The 14,432-nt window shown below is 37.5% G+C and overlaps 1 protein-coding gene across 1 annotated transcript in view; it reads right to left on the bottom strand.

Moving 5' to 3' along the window:
- Positions 1–7,031: 7,031 nt before the first annotated feature.
- The window catches only part of LOC133872184 (protein TEEBE-like), a 45,602-nt gene continuing 38,201 nt past the window's right edge, over positions 7,032–14,432 (bottom strand). The window contains exons 2-4 of the mRNA XM_062309624.1: positions 10,637–10,732; positions 10,051–10,548; positions 7,032–7,723 (exon numbers count right to left, since the gene is read on the bottom strand). Of these exons, the coding sequence (XP_062165608.1) occupies positions 7,203–7,723; positions 10,051–10,548; positions 10,637–10,727 (1,110 nt within the window). The 5' untranslated portion in view covers positions 10,728–10,732 and the 3' untranslated portion in view covers positions 7,032–7,202. The remainder of the gene's footprint in view (positions 7,724–10,050; positions 10,549–10,636; positions 10,733–14,432) is intronic.

Below are 14,432 nucleotides of genomic sequence, written 5' to 3' on the forward strand. Positions count from 1 at the left end.
ACCTTGATAGTTTGATGGGTTTTTTTTTTATTTACTTTATCAAGTTAATCCATTAGACCTCCAAAAAAAAAAAAAAAAAAAAAAAAGACGAAAGAAAGAAAGAAAAAAAGAAGCAAACGTTAATCCATTAGCCTCTTTTTATTCGAAAAAATATATATAAAGGCTAAATTTAAAATCAATTAGAGCTATTGCATGATTGCATCACCCAATCTACACTCTCTCTCTCTCTCTCTCTCTCTCTCTGGGCATGGAAACCAATTACCCATTAAAGTTCGAGAAATGCTATACAAGTTCTCATTTTCTTACTCATACGCGCATATTTTTTTTTATGTATTAATGATAAATTACTATAATAATTTATTTAAATTTTAATAATAATTTTTATTGTCACATTAAAAAATACACAATTATAGTGTATCTAAGCAGTTTTTGTCTTTTAAGGTCCAACAATTAGGTTTAGTCGAGGATCCACGTGGCTTATGCAGACAATTTTCCAGTGAGGTTCTCGATCTCCCCTGGGCCTTGTTGAAAAAAGAAAGACAGTGAGGCCCCTGTACTTCTATCATGTACTTCCAAGAATCCAAGTCTTTCGGTCCCGTTTCCTTTTTCTTTCCAGAGTTGAAAAGAAAAAATTAGCAGCCAGATTAAAATGAAATGAGTAATGGTACACACATTTTTATTTTTATATATTTTTATTTGGCTTTTAAAATTATTTTTGACTTTGATATGAATTTTTATTGAATTTTAATCCAATAGTAATTTTAAAAGTCAACTAAGAGTGCGTGAAAATGAGTGTAGAGAAATAAGAATGTGTGTAGCATTACTCAAATGGAAATGCCCAGTATTCTCCTGTTTTATTTTCACACTCTTTACTCTATATGTTGTGGTAGTGCAACCATCTAGGGTGGCGACCACTAAATCTCTCCATTTAGTGGTTGCAATCACTAAATCTAGTGATTTCGACTACCCTATATGGTGATCGGAAATAGCACCAACTAGAAGAGGGTGTAATTTTATTTTTTTTTAGCTAACATGCCATGGGATGAAAGTAAAATGGAAGTTGTTGTAGTATTACTCAGTATAAACCTTATAATATTGAACCAAGCTCAATTAAGTTCACATCTATCAATTTTGAATTTATAACCTTGGGCACTAGGCAGGTTAGATTTGTAAAACAATCTAGTCTTTAACAAGTTAGATAGGAAGAAGGGTTGCAAATTGACAATAGCATGCTATCAATTTTGGAAGGAAGGGTTCTTTTTCTTGAATCTTGGGTAATGAAGAGAAATTTTCATACGCACATTAACCACACAAGGACTATAATTTATACTCGTTAATATATGGGTAAATCCTAATTACTAGAATTGTTACTCATCCAAGTATTAGAATATTTGAATTTTGACCGATAATATAAGAAGTATATTCGCTTACCAGTTAAGGCAACTCCAAAATATATACAAAGTGGGTTCTTAGTGAACTTTCTTTCTTTTCTTTTTTTCTTTTCTTTTGAACAAACTCCCGAACCTTCATTGCTGAAATGAAACCCCAAAGGGGATTACAATAAGGCCAAAGCCATAGAACAAATACCGGAGCAAAGAAGTTGAGATCACTGCTCGAAGGCTACATCAGTGCCCGTAGGCCATTGTAGTGAATAAAGTTAAAGAAACTCCATCCACTAGGTCAGGAAAAATCTTGGCTTAAAGCAGCTACCAAAAGGTAGACTGTGAACAAAGATACAAGAATGTACAAATACATACAGAAAGAACCAGAAAACCAGCACAGGAGAACCGCTGCCGGAGCTCAGGGCGTGTAGAAAACGTGCCTACTCCGGGAACCCTTCCAGCATCGAATGGCCTCCAACAGCCCAGATCGACACTAAACGAAGCCGGATATACAAACTATGACCCTCACGCGCTAACTCAGGGAGGACACTCCTCGCGCGTGCTGGCCACACGCCGCTCAAGAAAGAACCGCACAACCCCGTCAAGTGACTACCGAAACCAGGGGAAGTCGGCGACCACTAAAGAAAAGCTCCTATCGACGAACACACAGCAGAGGCTTATAGATCTAGCAATAAAGCACAACTCCATCGGAGACCCATCGACATCCGCCATTCCCACAGGCCAGAGCTTGGGAAACCTTCTGTTTGCACCAACAACAACAAAATCAAAAACAAAACAACAAAAGAAAACACCAACCTCACCGGATCTAACTCCGGGAGGGACCACAGCTCCACAACCAAAAGGTTGGGAGAACAAAACATCCACCACTGGAGACCAGTGGGATGACAAAAGCCACCCTAGCCCTCACAGGCTAGGGGGAAGACCAGCACCAGGAGGGGGAGACGTAAGCCCCCCCCCCCCCCCCCCCCCCCCCAAGTGAAGCAGCTCAAAGATTTGTCTCCTTTTCTATATGATAATAAAAGTGCAACTTTTTGACTTATAGAGGAAAAAGGAAAACGGATGGAAGGATCTTTTTATATGAGAATTGGGAATACATTTAGTCCAAGTGAACTTTTTTTATTTGAAAAGCAAGTGCACTTTTCATATGACAATAAAAGTGCAACTTTTTTACTATAGAGAAAAAAGAAAATCAGATATATAGGAGAATCTTTTTATATCATATTTGGGAATACATTAAATTATACTATCTCTTTATATATTTTAATGAGTATTGTTAATCCAATTGACCCCCCACCACCGAAATGCAGCCTTGGATACCTACAAACACAAGGAAAGACATGGGTAACTCACTGAAAGAAGCCGGTAGTAGACACTAGGGGAGGGTAAACCCGCTTAAATCCGACCAACATGATTTCCCCAACCCGGCCCATCCTGGAAATCATTGATTCAAATGTTTAAAAATTGGGTTATAACTTTTTTTGAAAAAAAAAATAAAAAAAATCGACTGGGTTGGGTTAATATTTGGTAATGATTTTCACGATTTTTGACTGTTGACCTGCATTGAGAGAAAATAATAATAATAATAATAAACCCTAGACACACATATATATACTACTCTTTTCAATTTTTTCCCTCAAAAACTCCAAGTCCTCATAGACTCTTAGATGCGGCACATATCCCCGTAAGGATCCGGTTTGAGTGCTGTAGTTTTAAGTACAGCACAATCTGTTGTTAAACAAAAAATAAAAGCCCAAATTTAACTTGAATAAAACCGTAACATATAATGCAAAATGTTTAACGTGGTTTAAGGGTAAAAGGAAAGTACAAAGGAACAGAAAAGAAAAGAAAAAGCTATCTCTTTGTGCATCTGTCTCTCCCGCACACAGAATCACAGTCACTCACACTTTCTATCTCTTAAGCATATGGAGATACAGCTAGAGACGGCTTGGTCAAGAATTGGTTTCCATTCCTTGAAGCATTGGCGCGACCAGCCTTGCCATGATTTTCTACAAGTGCCAGATAGGCAGATGTAGAGCAGAAGCATGACAAGGAGGTTTAGGTCCGTTAAGGCGCCTGCCAAGGCAATACTTCGAATGCCGAGGTGGAGACGATGAACAATGAAACAGTTGATGGGGATGTGAAGAACGAGAGAGAAAGCTGCGGTGATCATAAGAGGGAGGGTAATTTCTTGGGTTCTAAGGTATGTTTTGAGAGGATTGATGAGGGACTGGAAGAGAGAAGGCAAGATAGGTGGATGCAAATTGCAATGGATGAAATGGTGGGGTTTTGACCCCAAAAGAGGAGGATGGGTTTAAAGTTTAGCCACAAGAATGAAATGGTTATGCAGGTTAAACAGAGTATTATGGTTGTGCGCTGGAGGGTTTGACCCATGAGAGGCCATTGCTTGGCCCCGCACACTTGGGAAGATATCCCTTTCGTGCCCATTGCGAGGCCGAAAATGACAGAGTAGCCAAAGATGTTAGCTATGCTAATTGCGAGAGACCCACCAGCTAATGCTTCCTTCTCTATCTTCCCCATGAAGAACATTGATATTGCATATTTGCAGTAGATGAATAGCCCGGTAGGATAATTGGAATGGCTATGATATACAGCTGTTGATATAGGAGGAAAGAGATTCCATTATGTTGACGTGTGTGTGACTGTGACTCCGTGTGCGGGAGCGACAGATGCAGAGAGAGCTTTTTCTTTTCTTTTCCTTTTTACTTTTCCTTTAACCCTTAAACGGAGTTAAACGTTTTGCTTTACATGTTACGGTTTCATTTAAGTTAAATTTGGGCCTTTAATTTTTTAACAGCAGATTATGCTATAGTTTTAACTACAGCACTGAAGCTAGATCCTCCCCATAAACCCTTCACTCTTCAACCTCCACACTCCACCTCCACATTCTAGCTTGCCATTGAGCTGTCCAGGTTTCTCTCTTTGACTCTTTTTTAGTCTCTCTCTCTCTCCTTTTACAAGATTTCATCCTGGATTTATAACGTCAAGCCCTATCGAGCAAGGGATTTTTCGTCGGATTCGTTCAAGTCATTGTTGTTGTTGTCAAGGGCCCAAGGCCCCTATTTCATCGTCATAGTGCAGATTGACTTTTTCACCCTCCACAACACGTTGTCCTTCATATTATAGCTTAGCTCCACTACAGTACTCCACTAGACCATTGCTCCTTAATTGACATCACAGGCAATTATGTTGAACTAGCACAAGGGTATGATGGAAGACATGGAACAAAAAGACGCCATTAAGGAATACCTGACCTCCCACAAACCGCAAAACCTGAAAGCCGACGAAATAGCATACACATGTCGGGGTATCGGTAATCGAAATTGAAAACTGATGACTAGGGGTAGGCTTTTGGAAAACCCAAAAACCCGTGTCACCCCTATTATTGGAGGGTAATGTCCGATATGAAAGGCGATGGGTCATCGCAAAGACCTTTCCTTATGGATCTTCCTATTAATCTCTTTTCTTATCCATTCCCAGCAGCCGCTTATAAGTGTTCTGTTCCTTAAATTTTAAGAAGAATTTCAAGAAAGTCATAAAAAAACCACCCACAATAGACTCTTTATATTTTTATATTCCTTGAGAATGCTACAGTACAACCCAACGCATTTGGTTGCACTGTAGCATTAACAAGCTTTATTATAATCATAAAAAAAAAAAAGTCTCTCTCCTCTCTACAACCCGCATCTCTTATTTTTCTTATTCGTTGATCAAGCTTCTCTTCTTCTTCCATTCAAAATTCGAACTGGTCTTGAACCTCAAACGCCCAATTTGCCTCTCTCTCTCTCTCTCTCTCTCTCTCTCTCTCTCTTGAACCGAAAATGGTATCGTCGTCGCCCGTCACGAACCAGTGGACATCCTTGAGCCTGAGACATAGTGTCTCGGACACGATCCGCGAGATCTAAATCGTAGACCCAGGCCCCCCCAAGCCCCAAGGTTCTCCCCAAGAAAAAAAAAATTAAAATTTAAAAAAAAAAATTAAAATTTTGCCTCAAATTTTATTATTTTTTTCTAATTTTGGCCCCCCCAATTTTTTTTTTTCAATTTGCCCCCCCCCCCAACTTTTGGGGGCTGGCTCCGCCCCTGCCGGTGCGCTTGCTGATTTGTGTACGAAAATTGCTACGTGTAACTGGAGATCCTCACCAGCGGTAAGCCCTCGTCACGAGAGCTCTTCACTGGACAGTCCAAACACACTACATTGCGCATTTCCTTGGGCTTGAACCAGAGTTTGATATAGGCCCCGTTTAGTAATCCCCTCCCCTTCCCTTTGTGAGAATTTTTTTGTTGTGTAAAAATAGAAAGTGATTGATGTGATATAAAGTAGAAAGAATTTATATGGAAAAGTGGAAAAAATTTGTATTGTAGTGGATTTTTTTAATTAAATAATAATAAAAAATTATTGATGTGATATAAAAAGTAAAAAAGAAAAGAATGTTTTGAATTTGATGTTTTTTGGGAAAGGTAAAAGTAAGGGGAGGGAAGGGAAGGGAAGGGGAAGGGGAGGGAGTTAGTAAACGGGGCCATAGTTCTTCCTCTTCTCCCATAGCTTAGCCGAGGCCACGATTCCGAACACCATGTTCCAGAGCTCCGTTCTTCGGGGCCCCTTAATCGACGACGACGATGACGATGATTCTGTGATGTTGTTCGATTCCGAGGACGAAGAAGATGGAGGAGAGAGAGAAAAGGAAAGAGTTTATGGAATTAAAAACAAAATATTATTTTAATGATATAGGAAAATGTAAAAGGAATCTATTGTGTGGTGTATTTGAATAAGGAAGCAAAAAGTAATTTTATTCTCTATATTTAAGAAAAATGGTTGGGTAATTAATGAGTAGGGGCTCCTAAATTGGCTTTCTCAATTAGTGAAGGTGGACCTACACCAGTCACCAGGTTATCCGAAGGGGTATGTCCCCTTGTAGATAATTCGGTGGTATAGATCCATCAACTCCTCAAGTTCCCAAGGTCCCTCAATCCCTTGAATTCCTAAAGGTCCCTTGGTCCATCGAATCCCTGGAGTCCCTCATTAGAATTCCGTCTTTAGCGAGTGACATAGATACTGGTGACCCCCAATAGGCCCAGGGACAAGAAGCTTATATGGGCCCCGCGACGGAGGGAGTATTTCCTAACACCTAGTATTAAACAAAAAAATGCTACATTATTTCTTTATTTTAAAAGCTCTTTATAGTGTCCCAACTCCTAAGAGCATTCTAAATTATACTAACTAAAATAGTTAAAAAATCATTTTTCTTCATTTTAACCATCTTCTTTTAAAAGCATCCCCAACAGTCTTACGATTTTAGTTATTTATTATTACTATTCTATTTAAATAATCATTTTTAAAAAAAAAGTGCTGGCCTATGATGTAAGAGAAAGCAATAAAAAAAATATAAAAAAGAAGAAGAAAGTTTTAATAATTTTTTATTATTTTAGTGAGCGAATAGTACTCATTATTATTGGTGAGTGAGCACTCACAATTTCAACAAATTGGCTCACCAAAATAGTTAAAAATTTTAATAAGCCTACTAAAAATTCTCTAAATACAGTTTTCAACATATCACGTCATATTTGAAGAAAATTTCACCAAAAAAAAAAAAAAAACTACTATGAAGATAAATCAAAACTAAACTTTATATATATATATATATATATGACTCCCATGACCTTTCGCTAAATTAAGAAAGTTTACTAGGTGATTAAAATTGTGCGGTTACAAAACCCCTGCTTCCACACAGAAATATAAATCTTGTAACTCAAAATTATTCAAAAAATTGCTATGATATATTAATAGACTGGAAACACCCTAACATCATCCAAGACGGGACCGCACATTTGACCGTAGTCGTGAAGCCTTGTGTGATAGTAGGCACTGAAAAACGTTATCCTGGTCCTAGCGAAAATTGCTCGGAACTTGAAACTTGCAGTAACGAACCCACCCTTTCCTCGAGACACATAAGGAACTTTCAAAGTTTCCTTAGCGGCAAAGGCTTCGACCGTCATGGAGCCATGGCAAGCGTTCTTTGCATCTCCAATGGTGAATGTGAGGTTGTAGAACTTGTCGGGGAACGTTCTGATGATTTGGGCAATGGCGCTTTCACGCCCCGCCACCAATTCGACTGCAGCCAGGCCCGAGGGGACGAAGAAGTGCTTCTTGTCGATGTACTTCACCGGTTTCAGGGACTCGATGATCCACCCGGGGAGTGGTGAAATTAGGTCTAGTTGCTTGGGAGGGAGGAGGATTCCAGTTGAGAAGTTCTTGAACACGTGCGGGCCAATTTCAAAGCCACTGTTTTTCACGAGGTTACCTACAAGGAGAGGCACGAAATAAGAAATTTTGGCAAATTTATGTGAAATTCTGTTGTGTAGCACACTATTATTACAATCACTATTTTATTATGTTGATGTTATATGGTTAATCCATCATTATTATTATTATTATTTTTTTTTTTAATAAAAATTAATCTAAAGGTGAATTGATAATTAATGATATTATTTTATTTAAGGTCGTTTGGGACAGGATACTTCTTTGGAATACCCTATTTTTTTTTTTGAGTAAGGGACGCTTTGGAATGAAAAATGAAAATAAACAATTTGCTTCTTCATTAACAACATAGAGATTTAAGAGTTGAGAGAAAGCTATCGCCCATAAATACCTCATAAAGGATAAAAAGTATAGATTAATATAAATGCCGGCAATTGGAAAATGCTGATGATCATCCATTGGAGGAGCCAGAAATTGAATATTGTAGGGATCAAATTAAAAATATGATAAATGCAATTTAAAATAGAAAATGAATGCTCTTCAGTTTCAACCCTTAGTGTTCCACAACTAGAATTTTAAAATGACGTTCTTCAACTTCAACCCTTACAGATTTCAGAGGACGCTCTTAGATATTTGAAGTTTCATCATTAAAATCTAATGGTGTTTTACTTTTTGAAAATTCAACTTCTTTTATTTTGAGTCGATATTTTTAATTTCGACGTTATTCATGAATCTAAATTTTTAAAATTAAATTAAAATTTCATAAAAGACAATCATGTTAATAAACAACAAATAAACAATAGTAGAATATAAATAACACACACACACACACACACATATATATATATATAAAGGACGTTCTTCAACATCAACCCTTACAGATTTAAGAGGATGCTCTTTGAGATTTGAAGTTTCATCATTAAAATCCAATGGTGTTTTACTTTTTGAAAATTCAACTTCTTTTATTTCGAGTCGATATTTTTAATTTTGACGTTATTCATGAATCTAAAATTTTAAAATTAAATTAAAATTCCATAAAAGACAATCAGGTTGATAAACAACAAATAAACAACTATAGAATATAAATAACACACACATATCTGTGTGTGTAGTGCTTGATGCAACCAAAACAATATATCATTTTTGCCTTATCTACTCATTAGAGAAAAGAAAATGGTTCACCAATAGTTCATTAAAAAGCTTTAGAGTGATTAAAAAAAAAGACCAAGTGAGCCTCTCTTATTTTTTGACTAGTATATATTTAGGTGTCATTTTCAAAATTTTCCTTATAAATATATTTTTTTAAAAGGCTTGTGGAGGCTATAGCCCCCATTGGCCACTTTGCCATTGTGATCATCATAAAATAGTAAGGCAACTAATATTTGTACATACTCAGGGGCGAAGCTACCAAAGGCCCAAGTTTTTCAAAAAAATTTAAAAAATGACTGCTAAATTTTTTATTTTTTAAGTTTTGCCCCCTATTTTTTTTTTTTTCAATTTTGCCCCCCCAAATCCCAAATGCTGGCCCCGCCCTTATTAACATACTTTTTTATACATACTCATATTTTATGTGAGACCCATGCATATGGGATGTGACACACTCGCATTTGGTGTGTGATCCATGCCTGTGGAACCCATCCAATATCCATGGGTTGCACACAAAATATGAGTGTACAAAGTACGTACAAATAACACTTCACAAATAGTAATACTAGATATTACTCTAATTTCACTAGACTAATGTGGCAAATGACAATGTTAATTCTTCAGCCTTAAGATTTGTTTCTTCTTTTAATAATGGGTGATCCAAGAGCTAATGGGTGCAGCCTCACCCTAAAGAGATTGGGTGGGATAAAAATATAATATATAGCATTAGTCATAAAAAAATAGATTTGGACCTAAAAAGAATATATTTTAAAGCATGTAATTGGACCGAAATATGATATGTTTACAACTGAATTGCAGTAAATTTTTTTACAACTCCAACATTTTTTTTTTTTAAATCAAACATCGGATATGTAGGACTCACACAAAGAAAAAACAAATATAATAATTACTTTGAAAAAAAAAAAAAAAACCAATAAATCAATTGGACCTATACCAGTCACTAAAAAAAAATTTAACACCTTCCAATTAGATACCGACCCATGTCAACAAATTTTAAAAGAGTGGTAATGGATATAACATTTTTCTTTTAAAACAAATAATGGCCAAAACAAAGGTTAAAAAAAAAAAAATAAAAAAAAAAATTGTGTGACGTGATCATACACCACCAAGCCTACTTAAAAGTAAAATATGACTAACCAAAAACTTTAAAGCAATCAGATCGACCAACGGAAACCAAAGATCACAATTCACAAGGCAACATACCTTTAGTAATTTTGATGGGCGGCAGCTCCTTGATTGCAATGGCATCCAAGAGTGGTCCACAGCTGGGATCCTCCTGAATCCCAGGGTTGTGAAAGCTCACCTTAACAACCTTAGAAGTTGCCTTGAAAGCCCAAGCATAAGTGTCACCCCCATTACTGTCATAAATGGTCTGAATCGAAAGCTCTGCCGACTGACCGGGAACTGAGACCCTGAGCACCTCGTCTTGTGCGCAGGTCCTCGTGGCTCCAAAGGTGAGCGAGTAGATTGCGCCTACATTCACTGTCAAATTCTGAGAGATGGACGCCTCATTGCCGAGCCTCACCGCGTGAACCCCGCGAGGAATGGCGAAGAAGAAGCCGCCGGGCTGCGGCCCTCCCGAGACGTACTCCACCAAGCCGTTGATTTCCCATTTCGGGAGAGAGTATTTCCCTACGATCACCGTCTTCTTGAGGTTTGCTTTCGCGGGTGATTCTTCAAAGTCGCCATTTGGGAGCAGCCCTGAACGTAACAGTGAACACACAAATAAACAATGAAACTAACAAAATAAAACGTTTAAGAAAACAAGTGCAAGGAGTTAGCTGTTTACCATCAAGATGCAGAGTACTGATAGCTTCAGAAGCAGAACCGTTGCAGAGAGAGAACAAAAACACAAGACAAAGAGAAAGAAACAAAGCCATGGAAGTCTGGAAGATGTGTTTTTTTTTTTTTTTTGCAGTGGAAGAAGCACCTAGAAAGTGCTCTAAATAGACAAAGAAGCACCTAAAAGTAAGAGATTTTATAAACCAAAACGATAGGTGGGGCACTATTTATAATGCAATAAGTTTTGAAAGAAAGGAAGAGGCAAAGCAGCTTATAGAAAAAGAAAAAGGAAGAGGCAAAGCAGATAAGAGCCTGCACATGTTAAAAGGGCCACCAAATTAGCCGTGGGATGTGTCGGTCTGTCGGTGTTTTTTTCTCACACTTTTCCACACAGACTTGTTAATGTGTATGCTCGACCCCCCATGACCCTCCACTGGTTGCCGTGATTTGCTCCATGATATTCTCTATTCAAAAAAATAAAGTCGGTATGCCAATTGCCAAATGTCTTCATTATAAGATAAAAATAGGTAGATTGAACGCTAAAAGAAAGTGTGATTGATATATAATCACGGCTTATAGATGTACAAGTTTCGTACAAACTTTGACTTCTGAGTACAAGGGCATGTGCTAAGCTTTGATTTCAGCAATTACGTAAATAAACTGTTGGAAAAACAGGAACGTCAGAATCTTAATTGGAAAAAAAAAATAATAAAAAAAAAGTAGCGGAGATTACAATGTGATTATGGCTAACTAGTTTTAAAAAGGAAAACATCAATTTTGTCATGGGATGGATCCGGCTTCCATGCGGACCATGCGGTACTAAAAAGTACCGTATAAATGCTGTAGTTTAAAACTACAGTGTTTTGTATTTACTCCTAGTGTAAACTACCGCACGACTTAAAAAAGAACGGCACCATTTACCAACTTTACTAACATCACCGTTTACTACCATGACTAACAGCCAGGGCTGATTTGATATATTTTGGGACCTTAGGCGAAAATTTTAAACGATACCTTTTTTCGTAGGCCATGCACTCTTAGTGATGGTTGTTTTTGTAGAGTTATGACTTGTATTTCAACAAGTCTTTTTCCGTGGACCCTACTCTCTTTATTGGCTTCGTTATAGTTCACATCCTTTTAGTTGAGTCTTCTAATAAGAGAGAAAATGTACTATTTTTTTGTATTAATTGTTGTATTCTTGGACCTCTAACTATTTATTTTCCTATTGAAGTTAAAGAATCTCCAAAGAAGAGATCATGCTTCTTTTATTTTTTGAAAATCATTTCAGATTATGATTGGGCGCTTTTTTTTTTTTTTTCCCCAAAACAAATCTATCTTTGAGAACCTTATTCCATTAGGAAAAAACTGTTTCAGCTTGTGAATAAGCTTTTTTATTTATTTATTTTTTTTTCTCAAACAAACTTGTATTTGGTGCCTTATTTCATTGAAAAAAATCGTTTCGGATTATGATTAGGCTTCTTCTTTTTTTGAACAAACCTGTCTTTAAAGGCCTTATTCCACTTGATGGCCTTAGGCGACCACCTAACTTGCTTTATGATTGAGCCAACCCTGCTAACAGCAGCAATGACTTAAAAAACGACGGCGATGGTATCCCATTTTTCTCTCTCTCGTCGACGTCGAAGCCTGAATCAACAGAGAATCTCATCGACGCCAACGCCTCCGCTCAAAACGAATCCATCAACCACCATTTTCTGGTTCTGCCCCAGAGATTAAGACCCAAATCTTTGTTGTTCAGGCTTGACAGAGAGGACCGAGAAGTAGAGGAAGATGTTATTATAGGTACTTGCATTTCAAATTTTTTGCTTGAATAAATGCATGTGTTCATATTTTCGGGGGTTTTTTCTTCAATTTCAGTGAAGAAAGATGTTGTTTGGTCATGATCGTGACGTTGTGTTTCTCATATTCAGAAGATCGTTACATTCAGTAGCTAGAAAGCCCAGATCCTGTCTACGTTGGATCCAACTATCATAATGCCAAACGGTAGGTTTTCTGGTTCTGGAATCCCTGATATTATCCCATCGATCTTGACAAAAATCCCTATTTCTATGTGATTTCGTAGAACATGTTTTGGTTGGTTCTCCGGTTCTGTAAACGGTGCCGTCCTTTTTTAAGTCATGCGGTAGTTGACTTTACATTAGGAGTAAATACAAAACGCTGTAGTTATCTATGAGGTACTAAAAGAAGCCTGATCCGTGAATGGAATTCTGAAATCAGCATTTTATAGTAGAACTATAAAATGTGTTGGGCATGATTTTAGCGTTTTGGGTCTGTTTTTTTTTTTAAATTAATTTTAAAAGTCCTAGTGTTTTCGATTAAATCAATATCTTGATTCCATATTTCTACTTAAAAATAACAAAGACAATACAACCACCCCTTAAATCCAATATTCGAGAGGAGAGAAAATAAAAAACCTAAAATAATTTCTGTACCAAATATAAAAAACGACATGCTTTTGGTGAATTTGTTTATGCAGATAAGGATATGCATATGGGGTTAGTAGCCGCATTCACTTATCCTAAAATCGCTATCCACATCCGCATATGCGGTTAATGGTTTTTGCTAACCGCATCCACATATGTGAATATTAATTAGTTGCGGTTAATAAACGCCTGCTAGTATAGCTCTATTGGACGTGTTAATAAAAATCACATGTAGCATACAATAATGCTTTTTATTGCCACGTTAAAGAGTGAGCGCTTGAGATTATGTATAGTATTTATTTTGACACTTATGTTTGCGGCTCATGAATTTATTCATTAAGCAACTCATCTGGCTACACATGGGATGAAGATCTATAGAAATTATCTAGCCATTTGGGTGGTACATGTGAGATAGTTTATGTTGGGGAGAATATTGGTCTTCTTGGGTGCCAGGCCCAACCCAAGCAGCAGGCCTATTGGGTCCACCCGACCAGGTCCAAACGTTCAAGAGAGATTAATCCATCTGAGCCCGTCAAGATCATTTGGGCTCGATCTGTTCAACTGGTCAGACTACCTGACCCAGGTAGCCGACCCGGGTACTTTGTGGCACCTACATCCGCATATATCTCGGGAGTATTCGAGATCTAAGGGACATGACGCACGATACAAAACTAGATCGTGCGCCCTGAGCTTGACCAATAACATGTCACCCATATAAGATCGTGCGCTAGAAATAAGCGGTCGTGGAACCCAAACCCGAAATGTCCGCACACCTGAAGCCACGTCTTCTTCAACTACCAATTCCCGCATATACAGGGAATAATCTCAACTGCTCTTCAACCTCTATAAATACTAAGGTCCCATCAAATGTTAAGGAACGCTAATTAATCTTTCTAACATTACTCTGCGCATTTACTTTCAACTACAATACACTTACTTAAGCATCGGAGCGGGATTGCCGGCATCCCCCGACACAGCTTTCTTTTGCAGGTGTTCGGGAAGAAAGAGCATACCGGCGAATTACTGATCGACACGTCACCTACCGGAATCTGTCTCAACAGTTTACATGGGATCCACATATTCGAATGGATGGCCGGGCAATCTAACATTTATTTAGGCAGATGAATCCATTAGGGATGTACATGCGAATGCAGATGTGATTATTTGCAATATCCACATCCACATCCACAAAATGCAGATACCGCTTTTAGATATCTGCATTATATTTTTACGAAATGCATATGCGCGGTTATTAAATGTGGTTATTATCTGTTAGCTGCATTAGGTAATGGCCCTTTTGGGTTTATTTTAGTATTTTGGACATTCTTTGGGTCTTTATTATTATCTATTTTAAACGATTTT

Source organism: Alnus glutinosa, chromosome 7, assembly GCF_958979055.1.
Source record: "Alnus glutinosa chromosome 7, dhAlnGlut1.1, whole genome shotgun sequence".
Classification (NCBI taxonomy): Eukaryota; Viridiplantae; Streptophyta; class Magnoliopsida; order Fagales; family Betulaceae; genus Alnus; species Alnus glutinosa.